This window comes from Trichosurus vulpecula, chromosome 4 (genome assembly GCF_011100635.1).
Source record: "Trichosurus vulpecula isolate mTriVul1 chromosome 4, mTriVul1.pri, whole genome shotgun sequence".
Taxonomy (NCBI): domain Eukaryota; kingdom Metazoa; phylum Chordata; class Mammalia; order Diprotodontia; family Phalangeridae; genus Trichosurus; species Trichosurus vulpecula.
Window position 1 is genome coordinate 90,670,254 of NC_050576.1, and position 14,869 is coordinate 90,685,122.

Below are 14,869 nucleotides of genomic sequence, written 5' to 3' on the forward strand. Positions count from 1 at the left end.
AGTTCACTGTCTCTAACTGCACTTTAGTCTAAAGAAAAGCGAGAAGGTTTGCAACCATGCCAATGCTTTGCTATAACTCCTACAATCAGATTAAATTCTGGATAGGAAAACCGTTTGGAATTACATAGGAAGCAAGGACTCGTGATTCATTGGCAAAATTATCCATTTGCCTTGCAAAGACAATGCAGCTGATACAGTCTATCTTGCCACAGCTGTCATGATCCATTGTGTTCTTTTCACACTGTGTATATCCTGGAGGTGGGGTAGGGAGGGGAGGAGATGGGGAAATAAAAGGCACCTGAATATTCCACTACACCATAAAGATGTTCTCTGCTGTCACAGAGTTAATGATATAGCACAGAAGACAGAACACATCTAATAAGTGGGAAGTAGTTTAAGTTTTTCTCAAATGAACACTGTGACTTCACAAGTTCATTTCAGAAAAATTAATTAGTATCAACTATCACGATACATGATAGACAAGCGAAAACCTTAGAGCTTTCTGAGCATAATCCTGCTAAATAGGATTATGCTAAATTCTGTATGGCATGGTGGAGGTCTTTTCTTCTTTATTGTCCACACTCTAAAGTGCCAAAAACTTGAGAAAGGTTAAATACATAATATTCAAATACAAAATACTTATACATCTGCAGCAACAATTTTGCTAGGAGCTACCATGGCTGTGTAAAACCAACAACAACCAGCACACAGAAGGCCACTAACACAGGTTCTTTTAATCTGCTTTACTAAGGAAAGTAACTTTAAGGGGTTAACAAGCTCACTTTAATCATACATACAAATATAACTCACTTAGTTCAGGAGGAAAAGCCAGCAACCTGAACTTCAGAGCAAATACAAACAAATTACAAACAGAGACAATATAAACAGACCAAGTCACAATTCATAGTTACCAAAGAACCAATGGGTCTGGGTTAGCAAAACCAGGGTGCAGTTATGAAGGCTTGCCCAGAGTCCCATGCCACTCTTCCAATGAGTGAGAGGCCCAGACAAAATTCTAACCTCTGAAGTTTTTATACTCTGTTCAGGGCTCGAAGGATTCACACCTAACCAGCAAAAGGGTGTGAGCCTGGGGCCTTAACGCCTAGTAAGACTTAATCAAAGGCACTTAATTTAACATTCTAAAACAGTAAAAAAAAAAAAAAAAAAGTCCCACCTTAATTACCAATATGACATCCTAATCCTTCCGCAGGTCAAAAGTACAGAATATTTTACTCTGGACTGCTATACCCCTAAAAATAATGTGGTTCAGTGATTCTCAAAGTTTCCTCAGGTCCAGAATAAGCCTTGATCTCTTATACCACTTCTGGAATTGATCCAGGCTAACAAATATAGTATAATGGAATGAATTCTAAACTTGAAGATCTGGGTTTGAGACCTGGATCTGCTACGTATTAGTTAAGTGGTCTTGGATAAGTCATTTTGCCCCATGAACCTCAGTTTATACATCCGCAAAAGGAAGGCAGAACTGCATGGTCTCCACAATCACTTCTAGCTTTAACATTCTATTCCACCAAAACACACATGTACAAATACTTCCAACATACCTAAGAGCCAAAATCTCCTACATCCTTCTACAGAATACAATATTGGAGATGGAAGGAGAGAGGAGGGAAACCATGAGCAGGGGATGGATGAAAATAAATCAATCATCTGTCATTGTTTCCAATTCTTCATCACCCCATTTGGAGTTTTCTTGGCAAAGATACTGGAGTGGTTTGCCATGTCCTTCTCCAGATCATTTTACAGATGAGGAAACTGAGGTAAGCAAGGTTAAATAACTTGCACAGGATCACAGAGCTAGTAAGTGTCTGAGGCTGGATTTGAAGACTTATTTATTAAACACCTACTCTTTAATCAAAGTACTGATTAACAAATGGTAGGTACTTAGCACTAAGTGGATACCAAGAGAGACAAAAGACAGTACCTGCCCTCACAGTTTAATATCTAACAAGATGAAATAAAGAGATGTGACCAGAGAGAGACTAGTGAAGAGGAGGCTTCATCCTTAGAGTCTGTGATTAAACTGAACTGGCTCTGGAGACAGAGGACCTGGATTTGTACCCTAACTCTGACTACCTATGTAAACTTGACCAAATCACAACTTCCCTGGACCTCATTTTCAACATCTATAAAATAGTGGCTGATCGCTAGATGACCTCTGAGATTCCTTTTAGCTCTGGATCTAGATTTCAATTACTGTATTCCGATAAACTAACATTTTCCCCACCCCCTCCTTCCTCCTACTTTTTTGTTTGAACAATTCCTGTTTCCAAACATTGTCTTACGTTTGCTGGTCAAACTTGAGATTCTTATTATGATTCTTTTTCGTGTACACGTTAAAAGTAGCACTTCCCTTTCCCATTGGGTCAGATTTTCCCCTAAAACAAGGTGGAGGCAATCCTATTTGGGAGCCCTGCAGAGAAGGTCCAGGTGGGAGGTCATTCAGCATAGGTGCATTTGCCAGGTGACACGAAAGTTTTAAGGACATCTTGAAGGCCTTCCCAGGTCAGTTCCTTAAACAGACGTGGAGGAACTAACCTGGGGGCAGGAAAGCGTCCAGCTGAGACCTGAGTTAGATTAATGTAGCTCAGAGTCAATCTGGCTGCAGTCAGCGACAGCAGGGTTCCTAACACCCTTTGAAAGAGGTGAGACAGGTTTCAATGAAACTCCTATAGTTTGGTGAGACGAGTTTGGCGTTCTAAGTACTGACTGCTCCTAAACTAATCAGTCTCAGAAAATAATTTACTAGGCTCCGAGCCAATCAATTAAACAAGGATTTACTTTTAAAAAAAAGCCTACTGACAGTTCACAAATTAAAGCAATTTTTTCATTAAAGATCTTCCCTTTTCAATTAAAATATACAATGGAGTGAGATGTAGCGGGGCAGAGATGATGAAGCACAGATTTCAAACACGATTTTTATGAGGTGTCTTTTGGCTCATAGGGTAAAGGGGTGGGAGGAAGAGGGGGAATACACCGAATCGTGCCCTACATCTCTCCATGTACCAAGAGCAGACGTCGGGCCCCTCGGTCCTATACACGGGTCCCTTTCTTTCCATCCCGGGTGGCTCCACGCTCGTCTTTGCGCCTTGCAGAGCCCAGGGAAAAGGTTAGCAGCCCCAGCCACACAGTGAGAGATTTCTATCTGTTCCCCCCACCCCACCTCCAACCCCCCCTTTACAGTTTCCAGCTCCGTTTTGGCAGCACTGCGCATGAACTCGAGAAGGGGCACTCACGTCAGCACTGTCCTCAGTTCAAGCCCCAATCAAGGGTGGCGGGGACACCAGAGGCGGGCGCTGACATTTCTTTTGTTCCCCTCCCTCCCCAGCAAATCCTCGCTGCGCGGGGGCGGAGTCGAAACTGACCGCCCTCGCCTTCCCCAGCCTCCGCGTCTTATAAATCCCGGACAGCGCCAGGAGGAGCCTAAAGAGGCGACTGCAGTCTCCAACCCAGTCCTCGGATCTGTATCATGCAAAGTGCTATGTTCCTGGCTTTCCAACCCAACTACGGCTCCATGGAGAAAAGTGCCAGCGGCTACCCAAAGGGCGAAGAGAAGAGAGAAAAGATGAAGCGGACGATGTAAGCACCTCTCCCACTTACTCCCCATCTCTTCTCCTTTTATGGGATTTCTTGAAAGAGACACTAGACATCAGGAAGCTTTTCCCCTGCTTAGGAAAGCATAGGAAAAGGTCACTTTATAATAGGTAATTTCTTGTAAAAATCTAAATCTCGAAAGGAGTCTAGAGGAAGGTTGTAGGGGTTTGCGACTTTATTTTTGACTGTTTTACGCGGTGTCTTGTTTTATTATTTATGACAAGAAGAAAATGTTGAGATGCGTCTAATGCGTAAACATTTCTCGATTCACCTCATTAAAGAAAAATAAAAGTAGCCTGGGAATCATGTCTTCCCGAGTTCAACTCTTTATTTTTATTCTATCTCGCCAGATCAGTAGCTCTGCCGGACTTTTCTTTTTCCTTGGATAGAGATGGCCTTATTAATGCAACAGGTGCTGGGCTTAGGCATTTACTAGCTAAATGAAGAGTAAATTAAACTCACTGAGTTATTAAGCTAGGAGACCTACTTCTTTGGCTTCTCTCTTAGAAAGTATTAAAACTCTTATGTTTGCCTTTTGTTTGAAAGGAGTAACTTAGAATTGCTTCTGAGAACTGTTTCACAAACTTTCCACGTAGGGCTTAATCCAAAGCCTTCATTTTTTTTTTCAGGAGTAAGGAGGAAACTAATTAGACTTTGCTCTGACTCATTTCAGTGTCACTAAAGTAGATTTCACCAGATTGAAATGGCCTAGAGTTGTCATAGCGTTGCAGAAACTAAAATTTCGCGTGGCTAAAAGGAAAACCTGTCTCATTCACCACTTTTAGGATGACTTAGTTTCTCAATCATTGAAGCAACCTTACCTTGACTACTTAATGAGCCAGTAAAATAAAAGCCATGTTCAGATCATTCAAGATAAGCTTAAACATTATTAGTACTATATAACTATCTGGAATAGAAATGACAGAAAGGTCATTTCACCATGGTGCTTAGCTTTTTATTTTGATATGGTCTTATTTGCCTTTCTGTTTCTTAAGATTCTCCTTCTGGCATTAAAATGTGGGCAGCTGTAATGATTAAGCATCATCACTCACTGAATGTAATCGCTTCCTTTTAGCATAAAAGACTGGAAGACACGTTTAAGCTACTTCCTGCAAAACTCATCTACACCTGGGAAGCCAAAAGCCAACAAAAAAGGCAAACAGCAAGCTTTTATTAGGTAAGCTAGAGATCCCAAACTTAACGGTAGAGTTTTGTCTAATATGTTTTGCCTTTTCTTTGAAGCAGGAGAAGTTCCATTTTTTTAAATGTATGTACTCATTTTTGCAGACCTTCTCCTGAAGAAGCACAGCTGTGGTCAGAAACTTTCGATGAGCTTCTCGCCAACAAATGTAAGTGAAAATATTAAACTCAACTTGAAATGATTTTACAGACTAGATAGCTGAATCCATGGATTATAAACTAGATTGCTATGTCCAACTTCTAAGTTGTTTTCCAATGTCAAGTCCTATAGCATAAGTAAGGTTTGGACTAGTTTTTCTTTTTCCCTCACTTATGAGGAACCTCTGCCCTTTGTGAATTCAAACAGATGTCCCTATGTTCTAGGGTTTTGTTTTGTTTTTTTTAAACAATCAATGGAATTGTGTGTATTGTTATAGCTCCCATAAAATATTCTCAGGTGGTAAGGGAGTGAGAGAGTGAGGATCAGCCTGATGGATTACAAATGCGTTTGTTCACATTTAAGGTTGAGTCAACTTTTCCATTGCAAACAGTTTTCAAAGGGCTTAGTTCAAAGAGGATTTATGGTTCCACTAGAATTATCTCTTTTCCCTTGATAGGGTAGTTTTTATATACTTGAATGTGCTCTGGAATGGCAATGTGCCAACCGTAAGATATTTGCCTGCTGGCATTTAAACTCTGAAACCTAGAGCTTTGCAAGTTTGAATAAATTCTGGCAAGTTGCCGTAACATAAAAAGTCTTGTGTTGAAGGCTAGGCTTGTTGAAAAGATAAATACCAGGAATAAATATATGACATTCTTTTATTTTAATAAATTCTGCACATTTCCTTCCTCCTCTCTAGATGGTCTTGCTGCATTTAGAGCTTTTTTAAAGTCTGAGTTTTGTGAAGAAAATATAGAATTCTGGCTGGCCTGTGAAGACTTCAAGAAAACCAAGTCTCCCCAGAAGTTGACCTCAAAGGCCCGGAAAATTTATACTGACTTCATAGAAAAGGAGGCTCCAAAAGAGGTAATAATCCTTCATTTTTGGCAAAATTTTGAATACTTCAAGTTCTTAGCAGAATTCCAGTGAAAAGAACGCCAAATATCCTTTTATTTTAATGGGACAAAGGTTCTGTTTTTATCCCACCATAACTTTCCACATTTTCCCCCAATACTGATTTTAAAGTATTAAGGCATGGTCCTTAATATTTTTTCATAACAAATATTAGCTGTTATCATTATAGCATTTTGAAATGTACTGAGTGCTTTCCATACAACAGCCTCTCTTGAACTGGTCATTCAAATGTTATCCCCAGTTTTTACAAATAATAAAACTAGCTCTTAGAAGTTGTGACTGACCCATAGTCATAAAGCTAGGAAGTATCAGAGCTGAATTATTCTGGATTCATCCTAGTTATGACATCATTTCAAAATTTAGTTATTCAATATTAATTTGATGCACCGAAACTTAACAAACCATTGTCTGTTTCTATTTCAGATAAATATAGACTTTCAAACTAAAACCATGATTGCTCAGAACATTGAAGAGGCTACAACTGGCTGCTTCACTACCGCCCAGAAAAGAGTCTACAGTTTGATGGAAAATAATTCCTACCCCAGATTTTTGGAGTCTGAATTTTATCAGGACTTGTGTAAAAAGCCACAGATTACTAGAGAGCCTCAGGATACATGAATGAGCATGGGAAAGGAAATAGAGCAACAGAAAGAACATTTGACTTTTTCTTGCTAAAGAGGAAGGCCCTGTGGCCCATGAAACCTAATAAAAACTGGTGGTCTAAAAGACAAGCATCAAATTGAGCCTGGGTATTCAGGAAACATCACACAGAAATACTGACTCTGTGAGTTGAATTGCATTATGAATAACAATGACAGTAATGGCATAGGAGCAGATATGTTTCTGATTGTCTTGCAAGCGTTGTGTATAGAAGACAGTGAATACACTGTCTAAGTGCTGTGTATTTTTAATTCACACTGGAGAAGTTTATATTCCAGAGCAGATGTAGGACTACTCATCCAAAAGAGTTGTTGTTTTTTTTAATCAAATAGACCTGGAAGAGATCATATATAGCCTTGATTAAACAGCTATACATCTCTTCCTAAACTAGTCCTTGTTGCCAGTAAGTGTCTGATTGAAAAGTTTACTGTATACAAAGAGGTATGCAAGTCCATATGACCCAGTCATTTATCTTACTGTCCCTTATCATGAAGAGAAAGAAGTGGTCCATGTACATGTTGTCATATGTTGCAGGTTAAGGTTGTGTAGAACACTACCATGTTCATGAATGCTAAAAAAAAAAAAAGTCTTGAAGGCAGCTAAACTTCAATGAAGTGGTCTTTGAATACTTGTTTTTAATAAATTTATTTTGATATTTATGACTGTTTTCTCTATTCCTTCTACCTATCCCCTTTTATCGGAGTCCTTTATCCTTTTGGACCAAAGACTTGGTGTCTACTAGGATTCATAAAGGTCAAAAAAGTCTAGAAGACCCAAAGGAATGAATGAAATGCATGAATCCAGGCTTCATCCTAGAAAGAAAGCTCCCTCCACTGATACACATAAACAACTTAATAGGCTTAGAAAGTTGCCGAGGATATTGGAAGGTTAAATAACTTGCCTGTGTTCTCCGGTTCACATAGTATGTACCAGCAGAAAGACTTGAACCCATTTCTTCCTAACTCCAAAGTGACCTTCCATCCACTCTGCTATGATACCTCTGTCTTTGTATATGTTTGTTGTATGTGCATGGTGCCCATGGACAAAATTTGAAGTTTCACAGCTGTTAATTGCCCACTGAGGCACTAATGAAAGCAGAGTATATGGGCAAGGAAAACATCCTTAGGTTTTTTTTTTTTCATCCTAACTTGAGCAGGTGATGAATTCAGCAGCAAAGTTAGAAGTTACGAACTGACATGCAACACAAAATTTAATATTTTAAGACCATTAAGATGAGGCATTAAAAAACCAAAATATTGGATGTTCCTGAACAATCAAGCCTTTATGAAATGGCTGTGTCAGGCACTGTTATGTAAGGGATAGAAAGATAAAGTGAGTCAGTTCCTGCCCTCAAGGAGTTTACATTTTATCAGGGGAGATAACGTGTACACATATGAGCACATAAAAACATTTACAAAATATATGCAAGATAATTGGTGGGAGGAGCCACTAGCATCTGAGGGCATCAGCAAAGTCTTCCTCAGGTAGAAGGCAAACTTTGGGTTGCTGTCTGATAGAGGCGGCCCAAATTCAATTAGTATTGTGATTCAGTTAGTATTGTGAGCCACAGAAGAAGAAACTCCCCAGGACCATTGGACATCAGCCCCTGCTTTGCAACTTAAGGAATTGCCTGGGGCCACAGAGAGGTTCAGTGACTTATCCAGTGTCACACAGCCTGTAAGTGTCAGCAGCAGGACTTGAACCCAGTTTTTTCCTGTCCCCAAGGTCAGCAATCTGTTATGCTTTAGTTGCCTCTCCTGGCAGACTTGTTTTTAATATTTGAAAAAGAATACTGACCTTTTTTTCCCTCAGAAAGTCTGTGATGAACATTTGTAAAAGGCTTGGAGAGCAAAAACAGCATTTAGAATAATTGGGAGGAGGGGGAAGGGGAGAAGAGGGAGGAAGGATATCAGACCTATGATTGCATCAGGATAGGGAGGTCCTAGGAATTCTTCTGCTAGTGCAGATCAGCAACTTGTCTGGGGGCACAGAGGACTTAAGTGGCCTGCTAACAATCACCCAATATATGCTAGAAGCAGGGCTCTAAATCAATTCTTCCTGACTTCTGGTCTGGCCCCCTACTCACTATACCCCACTGCAAGTCAGTTAGGAGTAAGAGATAGAAATGAACCCTGAGAGCATATAGTCTAAAGCTCCCTTTGTTTTACAAATAAGGAAACACATTCGGAGAAACAGGTCCAGAAGTGACTTACCCAAGATAAGTAATTATCTCTCTGATCCCATTTCCAACCCTCTTTCTATTCTTCTACGCTTTATGCAAATAACTTCCAAATCTGCATTCTAGACCTAGACCAACATCACTCTCTCCTCTGCACATAAAGCCTGCCTACTTAGGCGTACCACCTACTTGAAACTCACAATTGAACTCATTTTCCTACACTAAACCAGCTTCTCATGCAATGCTCCTCTTTCTTTTAATTGCTTTACTATCCTCCCAGACTGGAAGCCCTGGAGTCATCTTTGATTCTTCCAACTCTCTCAATCAGCCTCCAGTCCTGATAATTAAATTGCTAAAATATATCTCCTATCCTCCCCTCTACTGACACTGTCAGCACCATCACTTAGGCCCACATTACTTTTTGCCATGACTACTGTAAAAGACATTATCAAGGCTTTTCTCTTCTAGTCTTTGCCTTCTCCAATTAATCCTTTCCACAAATGAAAAAAAAAATTCTTCCTAAATGCACACATCTGAACACGTCATATCCCTGTTGGAAAACCTCCAGTGATCCACAATTTTAGGGTCAAATACAAACTCCTTTTACAATACTGGTATATTTAAGTAAGTCTCAATCTCCCTTTCTAGTTTTACATATATTCATACAATATATCCTCAAGCCAATAAATTACTGTGTCTCCACTAAAAAAAAATTTACATCACCTTTCACAAAACCTTGTTTACTTTGTATTTTGGCTTCCTGGATCTATGATTTCATTGATGTAAAAAGTTCCAGGTAAGGGAATTATCTCTGTAAATGAACATTGGCACCTACTCTTCAAATTATAGTCCTAGAACAGGAGTTCTTAACTTGGGGTCTGTTAACCTTCAAAAATTGGGGTTTTTTTACTAATGTATTTCAATCTAATTGGTTTTTTTGTAATCCTATGTAATTTACTTGATGCATTTAAAAAATTATTCCAAGAAAGGAGCCATTGGCTTTACCAGATAGTCAAAGGGGTCAAGACACAAAAAGGGGTAAGAGCCCTTGTCTTATTGAGTTGCACTGAGAGGTTAAGTAGCTTGCCCAGAGTCACACAACTAGCAAATGCCGGAAACAGGACTTCCACTTCCTGGTTCTGAGAACAGTTCTCAAGGCACTATACCATGGTTGCCTTTTGTCTTGCCCATAGTTGATGTATAATAATTTTCTGGTGAATTCAACTTAATTCAATAACCTCATTGCAACTTCTCTTAAAGGAATTTACAAACATACATCTGGAGATTACACAGAAATAACAGTATAACTCCAAATTATGCTGACCTAATTAAGGAAAAGGCAGGTGAGATGTATGACTATTGAAAATGTATGAACTATCAAACCAGTCTTGTTTGTTGTAATTGACAGTATTTCAAGAAAAGAAACCTCTCCACTATAATGTTTATATCTTGATTTTGGAAAAAAAAAAACACTCAAAGTCTGGCCTAAATCAGACATGGGACTCAAGAATCCTAGTTGTCCATTTGATTAGAAAAAATTATACTAACACCACTTTAGAATCAAACTAACTCCAATTAACAGTCAATTTTATCCACTAGGATGCCATTCTATAAATTTAACCATGTACTCAGCAAGAAATGCTACTTTTAAATAGAATTATTGCTTTAAGAAATAAGCACATAGGATTTACATAATCTTCCCTGATTAGGAAAAAAGTGTGAGAAATGAAAGCCATTTCCATAGTTAATTTTTAGCAAAATAGAAAAGCATCTATCACTGCATGTACAAATGAAAAGGAAAAAAAATCTCTGGTTTGAAAACATTTGCAGATCTTCATTGCCTTCACAGCTGGTAAAGCAGTGTTTTTCCTACCTTCATCACAGATATGATCAGGAGCATTAGCAGAGAAGATAAGTTGCTGTAACAGAGAACAAATAAAACATCCATTGCCTGTGATTTTTTTCTAAGAACTGATAAAAACATCAAATTTTCAGGTAGTACTTTCCACTGTTCTCTAGTGCCACTTACAGGACAAACTGGAATAGAGTTAAAATTAGCAACTACATGCTTCCACAAATAAATATTCCCATATGCCAGTTTCCCAGAACATTTAGGATATAGGTTAATTACTGTAACCCATTAATTTTATTAAGTTCCTTTTCCTCCCCCAAAGCACATTTCCCTCAGTGAAACAAAAGGCAAAAGTCTCTTAAGCATGTTAAGATCTTTCAAGATTATTTTATAAATGCAAGTATAGTGGTAATTATTCCATGACCCTCCAATTGTTAATGTCAAGTAATGTACAAAACACAAAGACTTTGTCTCCAAAGGTTTTCACCACCATCACAGAAAAGGTCCAAATGAAAAATGGATTCTCTATAAAAGGTGAGGTCTTCCATGTGCTCCTGTTTAAGAGTGATTGTTTTGGGACCCAGGACATTATAGGTACCCCTCATTGAGCTCTGTGATTACTCAAAAGGGATTAGCTTAACAATCTACCCAGGAAAAAAACAAATGGATGAAAAATGCGTATCATCCAGATGTAGCAGGCAGTTGTTTAGTGATTCAACTGAGTTCATACAGCAATAGTTATACCTAAGATAAGTACTGTAAAATGATTGTGAATTGAGCTAAGGATTAAACAGATAGGAAAAAATGCAAGCTAGATTGCATCTGAAAAACTTGACAGAATTTTTAGCCTTACCAAGCTGTCTCCTGATTCAAAAACACATCTTTTTAACACTAGTGTTCTCCCAGCCATACTGTATGGTTGAAATTCTTAAAACACCATAGTCTTCAAAGGATCCAAGGTATAGGTGACTCAAAGGACAACAGAGAAACAAATGGTGGACACTCCCACACAGAGCAGAGCTGCATACCTCATGAGTCAGGACTTTGCTGACTGTCTGCTCCCACTTATTCTCTGACACCCACAATTCAGAGCTCTTGGTCATCACCACCAGCCAGCTGAAGCTCTCTGAAGATTCTATGTTGCCCTTGAAGTCTTCTGCAGTTTCTGAAGATCAGATGGCTCACATCCTCCTTGTAAGTACACTTGCAATCTGCTCATTCAGCCCATCTGGGGCTAAGTTCCTACTTAGCTCCTTTACTCAAGAAATGATCACTATCTCCTCCACGCGGCTGAGCATCTACTTCCTTCTTCCTTGACCCCCAACATTGATTATAACCCTCACATCATTAGAACAGCATCTATCTGATAGGATTTCTATCAATTCCATGGCTCTGGTATGTCATGATGTATATAGTGATCCTAACAGTTCAAGTTTGTGTTTGCTGTATGGGACAGTAGGAAGAGTTGGCCTGCCATCACTGGTACACTGAACAGATAAAATCAGCATTTGTCAGATACTATAGCAATACATGGTGTCTTAGAAAGATGTCACTGTGGGGAAATTTAGATATAGAGATAATAGCTGACATTTATATGTAACCCAGGGCCCACCAAGACTCCAAGCTCCCACAAACTGGGCCTTATCCTAGTTCTCTCTGAGAGAATTACTCCACCCCCCAAAAAAAATCTAAACATAGTTTGCGTTTAGCTCATGTTTAGATTTCCCCAAATGCAGGGAACAGCACCATAACTCCAATACAGTCAAGATTGTAATATATATGAGTAATACCATTTTTGGCTCACACTATAGAAAGTGCAGTAGATGGAAAGGACTCACAGGAGCCTGTAAAAAGATGCAGGAATATAAAAAGAGGCAGATTCAGAGTCAATAAACATTTATTAAGCTCCTACCATATTCCAGGCATTATGCTAAGCACTGGGAAAACAAAAAAAAAAGGCATGACAATTCCTGCCTTTCAGAAACTCACAGTCTAATAGGAGAAGACAACATATAAAAAGAAGCTAAAAAGTGAAGGAGGGTGACGGTGGAGAATGGGGAATGGAGTCCTGCAGACAGAGTGGGAAATTATCTGAGGAGTTGTGAATTATAGGGTCAGACTCATCTTGCAGAATGATGACTTTCTGGAGATTATGAAATCCAGGAGATCAGCTGCATAGGAAATGAGGAGGTGAGTTCCCTGGGTGCCCTCCTTAAATGGTGGAGGATCTGGGAGGAGCTCTCCCAATGTCCAGCCTCCACCTTATCCAGTCAGAGAGAGGGAGGGCCTCCAGTGGCAACAGGTACTAAGGAGATGTGGGTTTCAGAGTTGATTTCATTTTACAAACCTTGGCCTTTCTAAATTAAGGTCTTTCCACCCTCCTTATGTCATTGATACTCTCTAAGAACAAAGGATGAGTTTCTAGAGATCTGAAATCCAGGAGATCAGCTGGGTGGAAATTCACATGGCCCACCAGCAGTTTCCCTTAGAAGGGAACTGAATTTGAGGTTGCCATAAAGTCAACCCTTTGACATTCTGATGACTCCTAACCCTTCTACAGAGTCCTATATGATATCTTCCAGATTCACACTGTCACTATGTGACTTGGATTCCCCTAGAAAGAAAAATTTTATTTAGGACTGCTGAATAAGCAATCTCTTTCCAAATGAACCTACACTGTCCAAGTACTGTAGAACAGTGGTGTCAAACAAATAGAAGTGAAGGCCACCTAACATAACACAAGGATCCCTGTGGGCTGCATATCGAATTAGAAAACCATACATTTACATATTTCTTATTATTAATGCATCATCACATTGAAATCATATGTGAACTACATTTAAATCTGGTTCATCCTCACTAAAGAGAGTTGTGGGCCACATAAGATCTGCACACGACATGTTTGACACCTCTCCTATATAGCATATTGCTCAAGAAATATGTGGGCAATCCAATTCATTCTGCAAAAAGCATGCTTCAAGAGGGAATTCCTTTCTCTGTCTAGAAGGTCTAATCTCTGAATTCTCAAATATAGAATTTAGGGTTCCCTATGGGGTAATCTTCAAACTATGCGCTGCCAAGGAAATCTCCCTTTTCTGACTAGGAGCCTAGTTTCCAGGAGGCTAGTGAATTAAAAATTCTCCTTCCTCCACAAAAAAATGAAGTTCACAAATATCATATATGAACTGCCTTCTTGGGTCAAATGGGCATGTACACACCTACCTCTGCCTCATCTTCTACCAGAAATCTGTCAGTGTCTCAGTTGCTGCAATCTCTTGGCTTGTGGAAGTCCACTCTTAGGACCTCTCCTCTCTGACAATACATGCAACCTCCACATTCCTCTGCCCCATGGCAGCCATTTTCAGTTCTAAGGGGAAATAATTGTGGAAATGAGCTAGTCTATCTTCTCAATAGGGAAAAGATAAAGAGTAGAAGTCCAAGAAGAAAGTGAGCTTGGCTGTAAGTTTTCTTGGAGACCAGCAGCTTCTCAAACAATAAAACTCAAACAAGGTCTGTCCTGCTGAAACCCAGCCAACCTTAGAGGCAACCATAGTCTCTAGGAACCAATGGAAGTTCTTTGTCCTCTCAGCAAAGTGTCGGTGGTGGATATGTGCATACTCTTCACGGGGAGGTGTACTTCACATACCATCAAACAAAAGTTTATGCCCCATAATCTCATGAAGTTGATTAGGGAATTCATCAGATTGATCAGATCATTTGAGTCTCCTGTGCAGTAATACATGCAAAGAGTGTGGATATAGCTCACCAAGACACCCTGAGGGAATAAAAGGAATGCTTCCCCAGGGTGTGCCAACACACCAGGCCCATGCTAGGCTATGACTTCAGATACTATCCTCATTATGTCTAAGATAAGCTTAGACAGCTTGAATGGGGACATCGATAGTAAGTGTCAGTATTGGGACTTAAACCCAGGTCTCCCCACCCCCACCTTGACTCCAAGTTCAGCATTCCTTCCGTGGCAATGTACTTCCTCTCAGATGGAGAAAAATAAAAGAGTGATGGAGTGAGGGCAAGGAAACCAGATCTTTTGTATCCCAAACTAGAGCTTTTGTTCCTGAGAAACAAAATAAATGACATCATGATACTGTTCTGACATGCTGGTCATTCAGTAAGTAAGATGGTCCTTGCCTGTCAGGAATTTCCAATCTAGCAGAAGTCACCTGTAGACAAATTGATATCCAACAAAGAAGAATATAATCAGTTGTAAGACAAAGCACAAAAAAAGCAAAAGAGGAAAATAAGAATGACGAGATAATGCCTTTAAATTGATGACATTTATGTAGCATTT

The 14,869-nt window shown here is 39.4% G+C and overlaps 1 protein-coding gene across 1 annotated transcript; it reads left to right on the forward strand.

The window, feature by feature from the left end:
* The first annotated feature begins 3,448 nt into the window (after window positions 1-3,448).
* RGS2 (regulator of G protein signaling 2) lies at window positions 3,449-7,096 on the forward strand. The gene is made up of 5 exons (XM_036756311.1): window positions 3,449-3,600; window positions 4,691-4,792; window positions 4,903-4,964; window positions 5,655-5,821; window positions 6,293-7,096. Exons 1-5 carry the CDS (start codon window positions 3,491-3,493, stop codon window positions 6,485-6,487), a joined length of 636 nt encoding a protein of 211 aa, XP_036612206.1. The 5' UTR covers window positions 3,449-3,490; the 3' UTR covers window positions 6,488-7,096.
* Window positions 7,097-14,869: the final 7,773 nt, after the last annotated feature.

Excerpts from the sequence above, each read along its gene's own strand:
- RGS2 (XM_036756311.1), top strand. The coding sequence starts at position 3,491 with ATGCAAAGTGCTATGTTCCTGGCTTTCCAACCCAACTACGGCTCCATG. Across the intron at positions 4,793-4,902 it reads AAACAGCAAGCTTTTATTAG|ACCTTCTCCTGAAGAAGCAC; the intron begins GTAAGCTAGAGA and ends TCATTTTTGCAG. Across the intron at positions 5,822-6,292 it reads AAAAGGAGGCTCCAAAAGAG|ATAAATATAGACTTTCAAAC; the intron begins GTAATAATCCTT and ends TTTCTATTTCAG.